Source organism: Onychostoma macrolepis, chromosome 19, assembly GCF_012432095.1.
Source record: "Onychostoma macrolepis isolate SWU-2019 chromosome 19, ASM1243209v1, whole genome shotgun sequence".
In the NCBI taxonomy this organism is placed as follows: domain Eukaryota; kingdom Metazoa; phylum Chordata; class Actinopteri; order Cypriniformes; family Cyprinidae; genus Onychostoma; species Onychostoma macrolepis.
In genome coordinates, this window is record NC_081173.1 from 19,789,512 (window position 1) to 19,804,805 (window position 15,294).

General features: G+C 36.0%; 2 protein-coding genes across 3 annotated transcripts in view; both read left to right on the forward strand.

The window, feature by feature from the left end:
• crybg2 (crystallin beta-gamma domain containing 2) overlaps positions 1 to 7,296 on the forward strand; it is a 36,848-nt gene extending 29,552 nt beyond the window's left edge. Inside the window, exons 7-22 of the mRNA XM_058753717.1 lie at positions 598 to 808; positions 1,116 to 1,255; positions 1,349 to 1,475; positions 1,568 to 1,603; positions 1,705 to 1,844; positions 2,004 to 2,130; positions 2,954 to 3,108; positions 3,217 to 3,343; positions 3,699 to 3,731; positions 4,236 to 4,348; positions 4,740 to 4,869; positions 4,977 to 5,116; positions 5,232 to 5,355; positions 5,451 to 5,609; positions 5,714 to 5,873; positions 6,853 to 7,296. Coding sequence (XP_058609700.1) covers positions 598 to 808; positions 1,116 to 1,255; positions 1,349 to 1,475; positions 1,568 to 1,603; positions 1,705 to 1,844; positions 2,004 to 2,130; positions 2,954 to 3,108; positions 3,217 to 3,343; positions 3,699 to 3,731; positions 4,236 to 4,348; positions 4,740 to 4,869; positions 4,977 to 5,116; positions 5,232 to 5,355; positions 5,451 to 5,609; positions 5,714 to 5,873; positions 6,853 to 6,941 — 2,011 coding nt within the window. The 3' untranslated portion in view covers positions 6,942 to 7,296. The remainder of the gene's footprint in view (positions 1 to 597; positions 809 to 1,115; positions 1,256 to 1,348; positions 1,476 to 1,567; positions 1,604 to 1,704; positions 1,845 to 2,003; positions 2,131 to 2,953; positions 3,109 to 3,216; positions 3,344 to 3,698; positions 3,732 to 4,235; positions 4,349 to 4,739; positions 4,870 to 4,976; positions 5,117 to 5,231; positions 5,356 to 5,450; positions 5,610 to 5,713; positions 5,874 to 6,852) is intronic.
• A 786-nt stretch (positions 7,297 to 8,082) lies between these two features.
• On the forward strand, positions 8,083 to 15,010 carry anxa14 (annexin A14). 2 transcript variants are annotated; one of them, XM_058753719.1, is made up of 14 exons: positions 8,083 to 8,310; positions 8,424 to 8,603; positions 9,073 to 9,157; positions 9,325 to 9,427; positions 9,545 to 9,633; positions 9,995 to 10,108; positions 10,281 to 10,371; positions 12,542 to 12,621; positions 12,778 to 12,816; positions 13,156 to 13,246; positions 13,737 to 13,844; positions 13,964 to 14,019; positions 14,628 to 14,735; positions 14,820 to 15,010. In XM_058753719.1, the coding sequence occupies exons 3-14, from the start codon at positions 9,116 to 9,118 to the stop codon at positions 14,877 to 14,879; spliced, it is 981 nt and encodes a 326-aa protein (XP_058609702.1). In that variant the 5' UTR covers positions 8,083 to 8,310; positions 8,424 to 8,603; positions 9,073 to 9,115; the 3' UTR covers positions 14,880 to 15,010. The 2 variants fall into 2 exon arrangements, with proteins under 2 accessions (XP_058609702.1, XP_058609701.1); XM_058753718.1 differs by lacking the exon at positions 8,083 to 8,310 and having other exon boundaries at positions 8,332 to 8,603.
• The last annotated feature ends 284 nt before the right edge of the window (positions 15,011 to 15,294 follow it).

Genomic DNA, 15,294 nt, shown 5'->3' on the forward strand with positions numbered 1-15,294 from the left:
ATAATGTGCTTCAAGTAGAAGTTCAGGTAGGGTAGTAGCTGCTAGGCTATGTATTTCATAAAAGGGCCATAAATAGTGGTTGATAAGCTTTTTAAAATATTTTTTTTCTTATTCTAATATATAAAATATATTTATTTTAATATATTTTACAATGTCTTTAATTTCTGTGATGGCAAACCTGAATTTTTACTACAGTCACTGGTGTCACATGATCCTTCAGAAATCATTCTAATATGCTGACTTGGTGCTCAAGAAATATTTATTATTATAAGCAATGTTAAAACAGTCACACTTTATTTTAAGGTTAAATTCTCACCATTAACAAACCCTTAACTATGACTTTTGCCTCAATAAACTCCTAATTTGGTGCTTATTAATAGTTAGTAAGGTAGTTGTTAAGTTTAGGTATTGGGTAGGATTAGGGATGTAGAATATGGTCATGCAGAATATGAGCTTTATAAGTACTAATAAACAGCCAGTATGTTGGTAAAAGGCATGCTAATAAGCAACTAGTTAATAGTGAGAATTGGTCCATATACTAAAGTGTTAGCGTATGTTCTTATCCTCATGTTATGTCTTCTGTTTTGTCTTCCAAAGTTGGGTGTTGTATGAGAAGCCAGATTTCAAAGGAGAAAAGGTCGCTCTGGACGAGGGGGACATCGAACTGACAAATCCATTTGGACCACCGGATGAAGAAGTGATTGACCAGCAGAATGTAACAACACAGGATCATGAGGAAGAGGACCATGAGTCCAAGGCTCGGTTAAAGAGGACGTTTGTCATCGGATCTATACGGCGAGCAGTGAGAGTATGTCAGACTTGTTTACTTTTTTTGTTAGTTAAAATTCAAGTTCATAAACATTCTGCCATAGACAGACCATAAGTGCCGACATTGTTTTAGCTTGTAAATGTGTTTGGGATGGATGGAATCATGTTTTGTTTTGGGTTGTCAGTGTCACGTCATAGCCATATTATGAAAGGTTCAAGTGTGCCACCTTGTGTCCTCAAGCAGAATTGTGCCAGTATTTGGCAGGACTTTTGCAGACTTTTTAGGAACTCACACTTGCATGAGTAGTCTTTGTAAGGATTTTTGTTGTTGTTTTTTGCCTTTCCAGGATTACAGCGTTCCTGAAATCAGCCTTTTCCCAGAGGAAAATGCAGAAGGCAAGAAGGTCACATTCAGAGACACGTCAGAAGACTCCAGAATTTTTGGCTTCCCAGTCAGAGCAAACTCCATCATCATCAATGCTGGACTGTGAGCGATCAGTGCAGCTTATTCCAAATTCCATTCTATTTGGGCTCGCTCACAGTGTTTATTTGTTAACATCATGTGTTTGATCTCCTCCAGATGGTTGGTGTTTGCAGAGCCCTTCTTTCAGGGTGTCCCACGAGTGCTTGAAGTCGGAGGATTCCCCACCCCAGCCGCCTGGGGCGTCACACATCCGTATGTGGGCTCCCTACACCCGCTTAAAATAGTGAGCATCTCAGTCTCATTTTCATTTTTGCCAATGATTCCATAGCATATCAGGAATAAAATGAAGTATATTAATACAAATGTTTTTTGTAGGAGGAACCTAGAGTGGAAAACCTCTATGAGCCAAAAGTAAGTGTTATATCAACAGTCATCTAATAAAGTAGTAATGTATTTGATATTCTTTAAGGGATCAAGGATAATTCATGTTTGACATAATTTGTTTTTAATAGATTGTGCTCTATGAAAAGCCATATTTCACTGGCAAAAGCAGAGAAATCTACACCAGCATGAGAGATTTCCTGTCAAGAGTTGACAAGCAGCAATCATTGTTTGTGTTCAGTGCTGGATCTCTTAAAGTTATTGGAGGCTGGTGAGTATTGAAAGCATGTGTGTTTGATCGAGAATAAAGTGAGGAAGAGAGCAATAACTGATACTATGCATAGTATGCAGGACATTATCTGACATTATCTATTTTTGTTGTATTGTTCTCTATTCTGTTCTATTCTAACTTACTCAATCTGTTTTATAGCTGGGTTGGCTATGAGAAGGAGGGTTTCCGGGGTCACCAGTATCTTCTGGAGGAGGGAGAGTACCATGACTGGCGGGTGTGGGGAGGAGTGAACTCAGAGCTGCGCTCGGTCCGAGTCATTCAAGCTGTAAGACAAACATGAAATAAATTTTACTATTTTATATTATTTGTATGATAAAATCTCACCAAGATTCATACTACAGTATTTAGTTTCATTAAAATGTTTGTTCTCTCAATAATGGAAATGCTCTGATGTTCATAGATAGAATAGAACGATAGAATATACTACTATTACTAATTGGGGCAGTCTATCCTAATGGATAGAGAGTCGGACTTGTAACCCGAAGGTTGCGGGTTTGAGTCTCAGGTCCGGCAGGGATTGTAGGTGAGGGGAGTGAATAACCAGCGCTCTTTCCACATTGGCTGCCCACTGCTCCGGGTGTGTGTGTGTGTGTGTGTTCACTACTGTGTGTGTGCACTTTGATGGGTTAAATGCAGAGCACAAATTTCGAGTATGGGTCGCCACACTTCACTTTCACTTGTTAGAAAATAACAGTAATACTTTACATGTTTTTAAAATATATTTTAAATAGAATTTCTATAAAGGTATGTAAATATCTATAATAAAAATATTTTTAAAAATGTATATATTTGATTATATTAATATACTATAGTATTAATATACTACTACATATAATATTAACAATATATAATACATGTTTTAAAATATTTTAAGCAGAATTTCTGTGACTAGCTATACATACATGTAAATTTAAAAAATGTAAATATTAATGTATTTTATTAAATAAATAATACACTTATTTATTTAAGCTTACACAATATTTTGGTGTTTAGTGCACTTCATCACTAAAACGTATTGTAAACTAAATTAATAGTTTAGATTGAATTTTAAGTGTTCATTTTTGAACTGTAATATCTGCTTCTTGTAGGACCTGTCTGAGCCCCTGCTGGTGTTATATGGGCTGCCTGATGAGGAGAAAGCAGAGAATGAAGAGCCTACGTTTGAGGTGACAGAAGCTTTCGCAGATGTGGAGCTGTTTGGGTTCGGCATCAACACCCGCTCCATCCACGTGCTGAGCGGAGCGTATGTTCTGATCTCTCTGTCTCTGAATGTAGCAAATTCTTATTGCAGTCTGGCAGATCGAGGCATGTTTTAATAAGTATGTGAATTGATTTTTCTTTCTTTCCTCAGATGGGTGGCATACTCTCATGTGGATTTCTCAGGTAGCCAGTATGTCTTGGAGAAAGGCTTCTATAACAACTGTGGAGACTGGGGCTCTGGAGACAACCGCATCTGCTCCATACAGCCCATCCTCACAGTAAGTCAGAGGCACTTCGTTATTCATTCATCTAATCCAAACAGCTTGTGCAAGGACTATTGACTCAAATTGTGTGTGGTTGAAAATGTTTTGCATGAAGACTAAATATTAGAGAATATTGAGCAGAAAATTCACTAAACAGTTACTCAGCTTTTCATCTGGTAATTCATCGTCAATTCATATGAATAATCTGATAACCGCCTGCAATCCAACTCAACTAGATGTTAAATGTGCTGAAATAGTATTGATATATTTCATTGACATGCATTATTTCATAGCCGTGAATTCCTGCATGAATCTCTATTTAATAGTTTGTCCTTGATTTCATTAATGAGGTTGTTCTTATGTATTTCAGGCACCTAGTGAAGGACCCAGCTTCAGAAATGAGGTGAGCTGAGTCCCTTATGCTTACTAAGGCTGCATTTTTGTGATCAAAAATACAGTAAAAACAATAATATTGTGAAATATTATTACAATTTAAAATAGCTCTTTCTATTTTAATATATTTTAAAATCTAATTTATTCTTTTGGTGGAAAAGCTGATTTTCAGCATCACTTCTCCAGTCACATGATTTTTCAGACATGATTCTAATATGCTGATCTGGTGCTCAAGAAACATTATTATTATTAATAATGTTGAACAGTTGCCCTGCTTAAAATTTTTCTGGAAACAGTGATACAAAAGAACAGCATTTATTTGAAATAGAAATCATATTTAAGAGTGTTAAAATTGTTAATGTCACTTTTGATCTATTTAATGCATCTTTGCTGATAAAGGTGTTAATTTCTTTAAATCAAATTTTACTGTCCCTAAACTTTTGAACAGTATCATATAAAGGCAATCTGCAGTGCATTTAATGAAACATTTATGCTCTCTTCCCCTTTGCTGCAGGTGCTGCTCTACTCAGAGCCGGATTTTCAGGGCACATGTAGGGTTTGTCATCAGAACCAGGGCTGTTTGCCTGAAAGACTCACTATAAAGTCCTGCAGGGTGGTTGGAGGAAGGTTAGTGAGAAAATTTAGGGTTGGATAAATGCTTAGATGTATGCATGGATGAGCTATCAAAGTATACAGCGAATCCCAAAATCCATGTAGACCAGTGATTTTCAATCCTATTCCTCGGGACCCACTGCTCTGCACATTTTGCATGTCTCGCTTATCTGACACACTCATTTGAGTTCATGGAGCCCTTTCCTAATGAGCTGATGATCTGAATCAGGTGTGTAAATTACGGAGACATGCAAAATGTGCAGAGCTGTGGGTCCCCAGGAACAAGTTTGAAAACCACTGATGTAGACACATGCAAATGTAAACATTAGATTTACCATGCATTCAAATTCACTATATTTCTTTCAGATTGTGACACTCTGAATTTGTATACCTCTGTTCATTTCAGTTGGGTGCTTTATGGAGGAGAGAAGTTCACAGGAAACATGTATGTTCTGTCTGAAGGAGATTATCCCAACCTGACCAGCATGGGCATCCCAACTGACTCGGGCATTCACTCTGTCAAAGCAGTTCCAATGGTGAGAAGAAACTGCTTTCTTACTAAATATATTTCTGGAAAAGGGGTGGACAAATGATCCAATGAGAAACCTATAGACAAGAGATTTTACTACATATATACTTTCAGACCTTTTCGGTGCCGTCAATCTCGCTCTTTGGACTGGAGTGCTTTGAGGGTCGGGAGGTCACCATTGATACACAGATTTCCAACATGTGGGAGGAAGGATTTAACACACATTTCCTCTCTGTCAGGGTCAACAGTGGATGGTGAGTTTGCAGTGTTTCATATTATTGGTTCATATTAGTACATTTGTGGTATCATGACTATTTTGTATGAAATTTTCTCATATACTGTATCAAAACCATGTCAATCTCTTTGCAGCTGGGTGTTATGTGAACATAGTAACTACAGGGGGCGCCAGTTCCTTTTGGAGCCCATTGAAATCACAAACTGGCATAAATTCAGTTCTCTTTCCTGTATCGGCTCCTTGTATCCAGCCAGACAAGTTAGTATCACCTTCACATGACCTATTATTTTCACAAGATAACTTGAAAACAGTATTTCTTATATGATGTTAATTGTATGTTTATATCCCTATAGAAACAAAGACTGTTCCGCATCAAAAATAAAGAGACGGGCCACTACATATCAGTGCAGGGTGGTGTTGAGGACATGAAGACGGGCCGTGTAGTCGTCACAGAGCAGGTGGAGGGAATGAGTGATATTTGGCTTTACCAGGACGGGCTCATCAAAAACAAGGTACTTTGCACACCATGAAGTGGATGAGTAATGTATGTATAGTTATTTATTGTTTCTAAGTTACCCTCTCTCAGATTGTTGAACATGTGCTCTTTTTGTGTCAGCTGGCTCGAACCATGAGTCTGCAGGTGATGGGAAATGTGGAGTCAGGTGCTAAGGTGGTTTTGTGGACTGAAACGCGTGTTCCAGTGCAGACATGGAGCGCTCAGGTCAGCGGCACAATCTCTAGCATCACCTTCCCTGGAATGGTGCTGGATATCAAGGGTAAGATTTAGTTTGGTGCTTTATGTGCCAAGCACAAGCTTTACTACTGTCTATTGTAACTCTTAATTTACTTTATCATTTAAAATATTGCTATTTATTTACTGTTTATTACAAAAATATTTTTATTACTATTCCTATTAATACATAAAAAAATATAGTAGCTGATATCAATACAGGAGTGTCCAGCAGTGTGTCATGCCATACTTCATCTAAATCTATCAAACAGTGTTTTTATGATGTTTATATACTTGTATATTTTTATATTTACTATACATGCAGGTTTTTGATAATTATGTTAGCTATCATTAAAGAGAGTTTGAGAAATACTCAATCATTTTTGTGAAAGAAATTAATACTTTTATCCAGGAAAGAGTACGTTAAATTCATCAAAATTCTCAGCAGAGATGTTAACTTTATTGCAAAAAAAAAAAAATCATTTCAAATTATTCTTTTTTTATTACTGTCTATTCATCACAATTTCCACAGAAATATTAAGCAGCACAACTGTTTTCAACCTTGAAAACCTTGAAAACCTTTCTTCAGAAAATCAGCATATCAAAATGTTTTCTGAAGGATCATGTGACAATGACTTGAGTAATGCCTGTTGAAAATTCAGCTTTGACATCACAGGAATGAGTGACATTTTAAAATATATTAAAATAGAAAAGTTATTTTAAATTGTAGTAATATTTCACAATATTTCTTTAATATTAATCAAATAAATGCAGCCTTGGTGAGCATAAGAAACTTCTTAAATTATTTATTTAAAATCTTACCAACCCCAAACTTTTGAACGGTAGTGTACACTTTCTCTTATAAATATAAAACATCTAAATTCCTTTATAAATTTGTGGATTTAGACCTAAAATCATGATTTTGGCAACAAATGTCCATGTGCATGTTATTTGACAACTACTAAAGAAACAAAAAGCGTTCTCCAGAAATCTCATTTCTCTTTTTTTATTTTTGCTTTTTACAGGGGGTAAGCAATATGACAAACAACATTTAGTGATTCGAGAAGAGAATGTGGAACACGCCAGCCAACAGTGGGAGCTGGAATTTGCTTGATCCCGCCCTCTCTCTCTCTCTCCTTCATCTGACCCCCTTCTCCTTCTGACTCCACCCACTTGTCCTGCCCCAACAATACAAACACTGTGATCTGATATAGGACACTATGAGGGCACCTGTGAGTCATCCTTACATACAATCAGAAGACGCTGGGCAGGAAAAGTTTCTCCTGTCAGTAGAGACTGTGTAATAGATAAAATGGATCAGTGTATTGTCATTTAAAAATGAGAGCGAAGCAGAGGTCAAATCATTCAACATGCTAGTGTTCTTGAAACGTAAATCTCTCGCCTGTGATGTGTCTTATTTGCACATTGTTTGAATAAAACATATTACCTACAGGTCATTTACACGCTAATGATGGTGCTGGTGGTTAAGTCACTTAAAAACTTATTTTTTTCTGTTTTCCTATGCATCACATGAGAATCTCATTGTCATATATGAATCTGACAACTTTCGAAGCATTCTTTCATTTCTGCCCATTTTATTTGTTTACAAGCTATAATGTTATTTTTTTATATAAACATTTGACATATTGGGTGTATTCTGGTATGTAAACTTTGATATCAATGTCTGCAATCAGTTTAGTCATTGCAAAAGCTACTGGAGTGGATCCTGGCAGATTTCGGTCTACTGCTGTTGTTTTTATTACCAAAAAGTGTGCTGATGTCTGTCAATAAAAAGTCGCCATGTTTTTGGACAACCAGGAAACTTTATTATGTATAAATGTTATTTTCAAAGCACAATGTGAAATATGTAACAGGGAGTGGCTTTAATTTTGTAATAAAACTAAAAAATTTCGGAATTCACACATTTTTGACTTCAATGTGGGCTATTGCTGTTTTATTATGTAATTTTTGTATACCAGTTCATCAAAACCAACTTGTATCGTCATATATGTGTAGTGCTCGTTTGTTCATTTTAATGAGTGTCGGACCGGAGCGGCGAGGTCAAGAGTTGCATGTTTGCCGCGTGTAAGATGTCTGATAACGGCTGCTGATGAATGACAAGTATGCAGATGCTTGAACTGATGCCACTTTGTTTGTTCAGGTCTACAAATCAAACGCCACGCCTAATGATGTCGATCTTTCAGGTGGAGATAGATTGTCGTGATATTTTCAACATTTGACTTGAGTTTATGTACACAGTCACATGCAAGTTCGGCTCCACTAACGCCTTTGTTGACATTAACAACACGTTCACACATTTCTCAAATTACAACCTGTTTTATGCAGCGTTTAGCAACTAACATCGAACTCTGTTTAAATGTACATCTAAACGAGTTCGAGAATTCTCTTTCGAAGAATCTTTGTGATTCAGAAATGGTTGTTTTGGGGAGGAATCTAATCATTTGAGTCTTCCAGTTATGCAGGTTTTTAAAGTTCTTGTGTGTAGTGTCAGGGTTACACCCATGGGATATCTGATCTGATCTGATCTAAGGTATTGAGAGCTTGTTTGGTTTGAGACATTTTGTGCTTTTTGCAGCAGATGAGCCTGGGAAATGCAGCGTATGGATGCTATTTATTTCTCAACGACGATTTAAAACCTTGAGTTTTCATCTTGCACTGTTTAATTTGAGAGGGCAGGCCAGGAGTCACAAAATAAAAAAGGACGCTTAAACTCGATCTCACCTGAGACTGAAATCTCATTCTAAGTCTTCAGCAGGTAAACCACTTATCACCACTAACCGAGTAGTCTTTTTAAGTAGGTAAACATTTTTTAAACTAAGATTTCTTCTGAACTTATTTGCTTTCCTCTTTTTGTCAGAAGGATCATAGCTGATTTTAGTTCAATTTGAACTGATATTTTAAGTGAGAATGAAGTTAATTTCATTGTTTATTAATTTCTCTATTTTTGCTAAAAGAAATAAAGAAAGGTATTTACTTACAGTATTTTTGAAGAACAGTGTTCTTTATAAGGTGTTGTGTTTTTCATTATTTTTTATGTTTATATATTATGTTTTTTCCATATACACTGTAAAAATGATCAAACTTGTAATTAAAATAAAGATTATTTATTGGAGTACAAGAAGATACTTTTTCAGTCTTTAAAATGTCATGTATAATTCATTGTGCTACTTTGAAAGAAATTGTGAAACTTCTAGTGACAATTGTTTCTTCACCATGTTTTTCAGTGCAGCTTGTGCATAACTTCCTTTTACATTGACAAGTTCTGTCATGGCGACAGAAGATAAGTCACAGGAAACATCTCCACTTATGGTGAATGTTTGCATCTGTACATTTTTCTCTGCATCAAATTTTGTGTTGTACTTTGGTCCTATTGTTTGTAAATCAGTATCATTGCTCTTCTAAATCAAGAATCTTTTCTTCGACATTCTCCATCCTCCCCTACATTGCCTATTTTTTTTTTTTTTATCATCCCACAGTCTGAAGGCATGTGGTGGGGCACCCTGGGGTCTGTGCGGCCCTTCCCAAATTTCCATCCCGAGAGAGATGTTACAGTCCTTCACACTGCACTGGAGAACAAAGGTACATCTATATAAATGCTCATGAGGCAGGATTGTGGTAGTAAAAGTCAATCTGCTAATATTCTTTCATAATTAATTGTTGTTATTTCAAACTTTATACCGTATCTTTCTGCTAAAGATGTGAGCACAATTGTGAGAATACTAACCAATCGCAGTAATGCTCAGAGACGATCTCTTGCCCAGGCATACAAGAATTTCTCACAAAAGGTAAATCAGAAACAAATTCATCTCCTAATCATCACAAGCTAAGTCATTCTGTTTGGGGGGTTTAGGTTGTGTTTTTTAGAGGCCAAATACTATAAGAAGTGACCAAATGTCCCCACAAGCATAGTAAAAATTAATATCTCAAATAGTTCCCATCAGGAAAATGGCCTAATAAATATACTAAACACCTTAAATAATGTCTTAATGAACATCTAAAAATAAAGATAGGCTTGTGAGGAATTGGTTTAGGTTTAGAGGATATAAAATATCATTAACTCAGTAAAATCAATAAAAGTCATTGGATAATCCGTATCCTGATACAAAAATGTGTGTGAGATAACACTAGTGTGTGTGTATGCTACAGGAATTGGACGCAAGTCTGAAGAAGGTTCTTTCTGGTGATCTGCAGTCTCTGATACTTGGACTGATGATGATACAAGAGCAGTTTGAGACCCATCGCTTACGCAAAGCCATGGAGGTTTGGCATTCATCACTAGTATAGTCTATATGTATGCAATTATGTGTGTGTGTGTGTGTGTGTGTGTGTGTGTGTGTGTGTGTGTGTGTGCGTGTGTGTGCGTGTGTGTGCGTGCGTGTGTGTGTGTGTTCAACATCCATTCAGACTGTATTGATATTTTTTGTGTGTTCAGGGTGCTGGTACAGATGAAGATACTCTTTTAGAGATTTTGTGCATAAGGACGCCACAGCAGCTCTCTGACATCAGGGCTGCATACAATCAAGGTGTTTTAAGAATTATTTTCATAATGGAAAAATGTTGAACATTTTAATTTAATTAATGCAATTAAATACCTCTTAAATACCTTTTTGGAATGTCTCACTTTTAACCCTGCTCATACTGAAATCATTGCATATTGTCATAGGGTTAAAAAGCTGTATTGTCCAACAAAAAAAAAAAATTGAAATGATGATCACTCAACATGAGCACTAAATATTTACAAAGAATTGTGCTCATATATGACACTAATTACTTATTGATTATTGATGTTTTTCACTGTAAAGCAAGACAACAATGCTTTGCACAACAAGGCATTGCCATTTTTGTAAAAACTCTAAAGCTTTTAGTTATAATTAAAACAAGGAATATCAGTGCATTCTTATATTATTAGGATGAGATAAGATTTAATGTTTATTTTATATAACAATACACTACCTTTCAAAAGATCAGGGTCAGTAAAATTGTTTCAATTAAAATGTTTTCAAAGAGTCTTGCTCATCAAAATTGCATTTATTTGATCAAAAATAGAGAGAATTCTTTAATGAATAAAAGGATTCAAAACAACAGCATTTATTTGAAATACAGGTGCTGGTCATATAATTAGAATATCATCAAAAAGTTGATTTATTTCACTAATTCCATTCAAAAAGTGAAACTTGTATATTATATTCATTCATTACACACAGACTGATATATTTCAAATGTTTATTTCTTTTAATTTTGATGATTAGAGCTTACAGCTCATGAAAGTCAAAAATCAGTATCTCAAAATATTAGAATATTTACATTTGAGTTTGAATAAATGACCATCCCTACAGTATAAATTCTGGGTATCTCTTGTTCTTTGAAACCACAATAATGGGGAAGACTGCTGACTTGGCAATGATCCAGAAGACGAACATTGACACCCTCCACAAAGAGGGTAAGTCACAGAAGGTCATTACTGAAAGGTGTGGCTGTTTACAGAGTGCTGTATCAAAGCATATTAAATGCAAAGTTGACTGGAAGGAAGAATTTGGGTAGGAAAAGGTGCACAAGCAACAGGGATGACCGCAAGCTTGAGAATAGTCAAGCAAAGCCGATTCCAACACTTGGGAGAGCTTCACAAGGAGAGAACTGAAGCTGGAGTCAGTGCATCAAGAGTCACCACGCCAGACGCCTTCAGGAAAAGGGCTACCAAGCCACTTCTGAACCAGAGACAACATCAGAAGCATCTTAACTGGGCTGTGGAGAAAAGAACTGGACTGTTGCTCAGTGGTCCAAAGTCCTCTTTTCAGATGAAAGTAAATTTTACATTTCATTTGGAAATCAAGGTCCCAGAGTCTGGAGGAAGAGTGGAGAGGCACAGAATCCATGTTGCTTGAAGTCCAGTGTGAAGTTTCCACAGTCAGTGATGATTTGGGCTGCCATGTCATCTGCTGGTCCACCGTGTTTTCTGATGTCCACAGTCAACGCAGCCATCTACCAGGAAATTTTAGAGCACTTCATGCTTCCTTCTGTTGACAAGCTTTATGGAGATGCTGATTTCATTTTCCAGCAGGACTTGGCACCTGCCCACACTGCCAAAGGTACCAAAAGCTGGTTCAATGACCATAGTGTTACTGTGCTTGATTGGCCAGCAAACTCGCCTGACCTGAACCCCATAGAGAATCTATGGGGTATTGTCAAGAGGAAGATGAGAGACACCAGACCCAACAATGCAGATGAGCTGAAGGCCACTATCAGAGCAACCTGGGCTCTCATAACACCTGAGCAGTGCCACAGACTGATCGACTCCATGCCACGCCGCATTGCTGCAGTAATTCAGGCAAAAGGAGCCCCAACTAAGTATTGAGTGCTGTACATGCTCATACTTTTCATGTTCATACTTTTCAGTTGGCCAAGATTTCTAAAAATCCTTTCTTTGTATTGGTCTTAAGTAATATTCTAATATTTTGAGATACTGATTTTTGACTTTAATGAGCTGTAAGCTCTAATCATCAAAATTAAAAGAAATAAACATTTGAAATATATCAGTGTGTGTGTGATGAAAGAATATAATATACAAGTTTCACTTTTTGAATGGAATTAGTGAAATAAATCAACTTTTTGATGATATTCTAATTATATGACCAGCACCTGTAGATTATTTTTGTAACAATGTAAAAGTCTTTCCTGTCACTTTCAATTTAACAGAGTATAAGCGGGATTTGGAGAAAGACTTGACAAGTGAAACCAGTGGAGATTTTTCAAAGCTCATTGTGGCATTGTTGAAGGTAAGAAATGTATGCCTCCTGTTCATCTCACAGTTAAATATTTATCACCAAAACCAATTTTACTGTGTTTGTACATCATCAGTATGTCAATATCTTGTGCTATGCGAGTAATCATGCTCGTTCTCTCGGTTTCTTTCTCTCTCTCTCTTTTATCAGAAAGAGAATGGGCCAGGAATTATTGACCAGGATATAGCAGTGAGTCCATATACATTCATGACAGATTTGTCCTTTTGGAAGAATTGTTCCTTTAAAAGATTTCAAGTGTTCTCAAGTCACCCTGCCCTCCCAGGACTGCTTTCATGTCATATTAAGAGATTTAGTTAATAAAGGTTTAACTATTAAACCTATTATGTTGACTTTGCTTTGTATGCTCTGAGACCTCTATTTGACCCCAGAAGCAGGATACGCTTGTAGGAATTTCAGCTGAGTTAGATCACAGGGTGACAGATATACAAACTTTTCTTAGAATTCAACTCCGATAAAATGCTTATTTCATATACCTGATTGAATTGTGTGATTGAATTTGTTTTACAGTCTTTATCTGAGGAGCTGAAAAACAAGAAACCTGCAGCTGATATTTGGATCAAAATTCTCACCACAAGAAACCCAGACCATCTCAGAACTGGTGAGTTGCAAATGTTTGTATGTGTGTTTCTGATGTAGCTATAATTTCAGGGACAAAATTGTTGGAAAATGTCTTCAGAAAATATGGAAAACCGTTCCTTATGAACATTTAACCAACAGGAAAATTGTTCATATAGACACTAAATAACATTTTTGGTCTACAAATCTAAATCTAGACTTAAATTTTTTAGGGTATTTCAAAATTTTGCAGCTCATACTTCTGATCAAATTACTGTGCATGAGATGGATCAGAAAGTTTCATTGTTGCTGTTTAATATCTATTGTTGGCAGTCCTAGTGTTTGGAAAGGTTGTTGTTTCCTGTATTCTTGGTAGAAGTAATTACTTATGTAAAGTTTTTGACGCATTTGTTAAATGCAAATCCTTGGAACATATCCATTGTACTATTTAAGCCTTCTTGTATGGTATTTGTAAGGTTGACAACAACAAATATTTAAAATGTGTGTGAACAGTAATGTTATTTCTACTTCAGTGCTGGAAAAACTGGAGTTTGAGAAAGGCCAGACAGTGGAGGACGCTTTGGAGGGACATTTTAAAGGAGTCCTCTCTGGAGACCTGAAAAAGGGCTTAAAGACTCTAGGTAGAACTGGTTTATGTGTGTTTGAGGATGTATTAATGTGTGTGTGCTCAGTGTGTAGTGATCAATTATAGTAAATCCACAAAGCATTTGCAATTTATCTCTTTTCTTTTTCTCATTAGTACGATGTATACAGAACCAGTATTTATTCTTGGCACAAAGGATTCAAACTATGAAAGTAAGATTTTTTTTTTTAGTTTTAGAAACATCTTAATAAATGTCGTTTTAAAAAAGCCAAGTATTAATTGATGCTGCTACTAAATTATCTACTTTAAAACTTCTGTGTGCATGATCAGGTTTTGCCAGCACTTTGGGCACCAAATGTCCCAACTAAGAGTAAAGTAAAGCCTAAAATCATCTATATGTTGGGCCTAAAATCCAAAAAGTTTTAACTGAGGGTTTGGTATAAGGTTAGTGGATAGAAATTATCATTAGCTCAATATAAAAACAACAAAAGCCTCAGTTATCATAGAAAATGTTGTGTAAGTGTGCACACAGCTACAGTACTAGTATAAACTTACTAGTACAAACATATTTGCATGGCAGATATGTATCAATCAAATTATTTTCAGTTATTTCTTGAAATACAATATTCTAAATCCATGCAAAGCACTTGCAAATGCAAAACAGGAAGTTCTTTTAAACAACTTTACACGGATATTGAGGTCACTGCTTGCTGATAGACTGTATCATGTTCAGTTGCTCACAGTCTTTGTTTTTATTTTTGCCTTGAAACAGCTCAACAGCTTATATGTGTTGACAGATACTCTGTCCTGTACTGTGTAGGCACCGGTGGTCCAGGGTGTGATGGTGGCTCACAGTGAGGAGGATCTACTGAGAGTTAGAGTGGCATACCTTCAGTCAATGGGAACCTCACTGTACACAGCCTTACAGGTCTCCACACACACACACACAAACACACAGATCTTTATAACCAGTCTTCACCATCATTTCACCAACTTGTTTTTTTCTCAACAGAAGCAGTTTAAAGGTGAACTACAGCAGGGTTTGTTGGCTATATGTCGTGCAGAAGATTAGAAGAAATGCTGTATATATATATATATAAACAAATGATAAACATTTATGTACACACAGTGAAAGCATTCCATTCATTTTAATTGCTGTTAACCAAAAGCTTTGTGTCTGAAAATAAATAAATAAAATGTAACTGAGAATTGCAGCACTGTCCTTTATGAATCCCTGTGGAAGGCAATATAGTTTTAATAATACAATTTTGAAATATAATTTTCAACTTTTTTTTGTCAGTTATGACTTTTTTCTCATAATTTTTATGGCTTTTTCATTTCAGAATTTTGACTTCTATACCAAAGCAATGACTTTTTTTTTTATGTGGCAGAAATGGGCTTTCTTAGGAATTAACTGAAATCTCTGGTTTATTGATTTATATTATTGCCCATAAGAGTTTTTAAAGGATAGAATGCAAAAAAGGAAA

Bases quoted from the DNA above. Each gene is read 5' to 3' on its own strand.
- anxa14 (XM_058753719.1), top strand. From the start codon at position 9,116: ATGGCGACAGAAGATAAGTCACAGGAAACATCTCCACTTATG. The intron at 10,109-10,280 runs GTTTGGCATTCA...TTGTGTGTTCAG, and splicing joins GCTTACGCAAAGCCATGGAG to GGTGCTGGTACAGATGAAGA. The intron at 12,817-13,155 runs GTGAGTCCATAT...TTTGTTTTACAG, and splicing joins TTATTGACCAGGATATAGCA to TCTTTATCTGAGGAGCTGAA.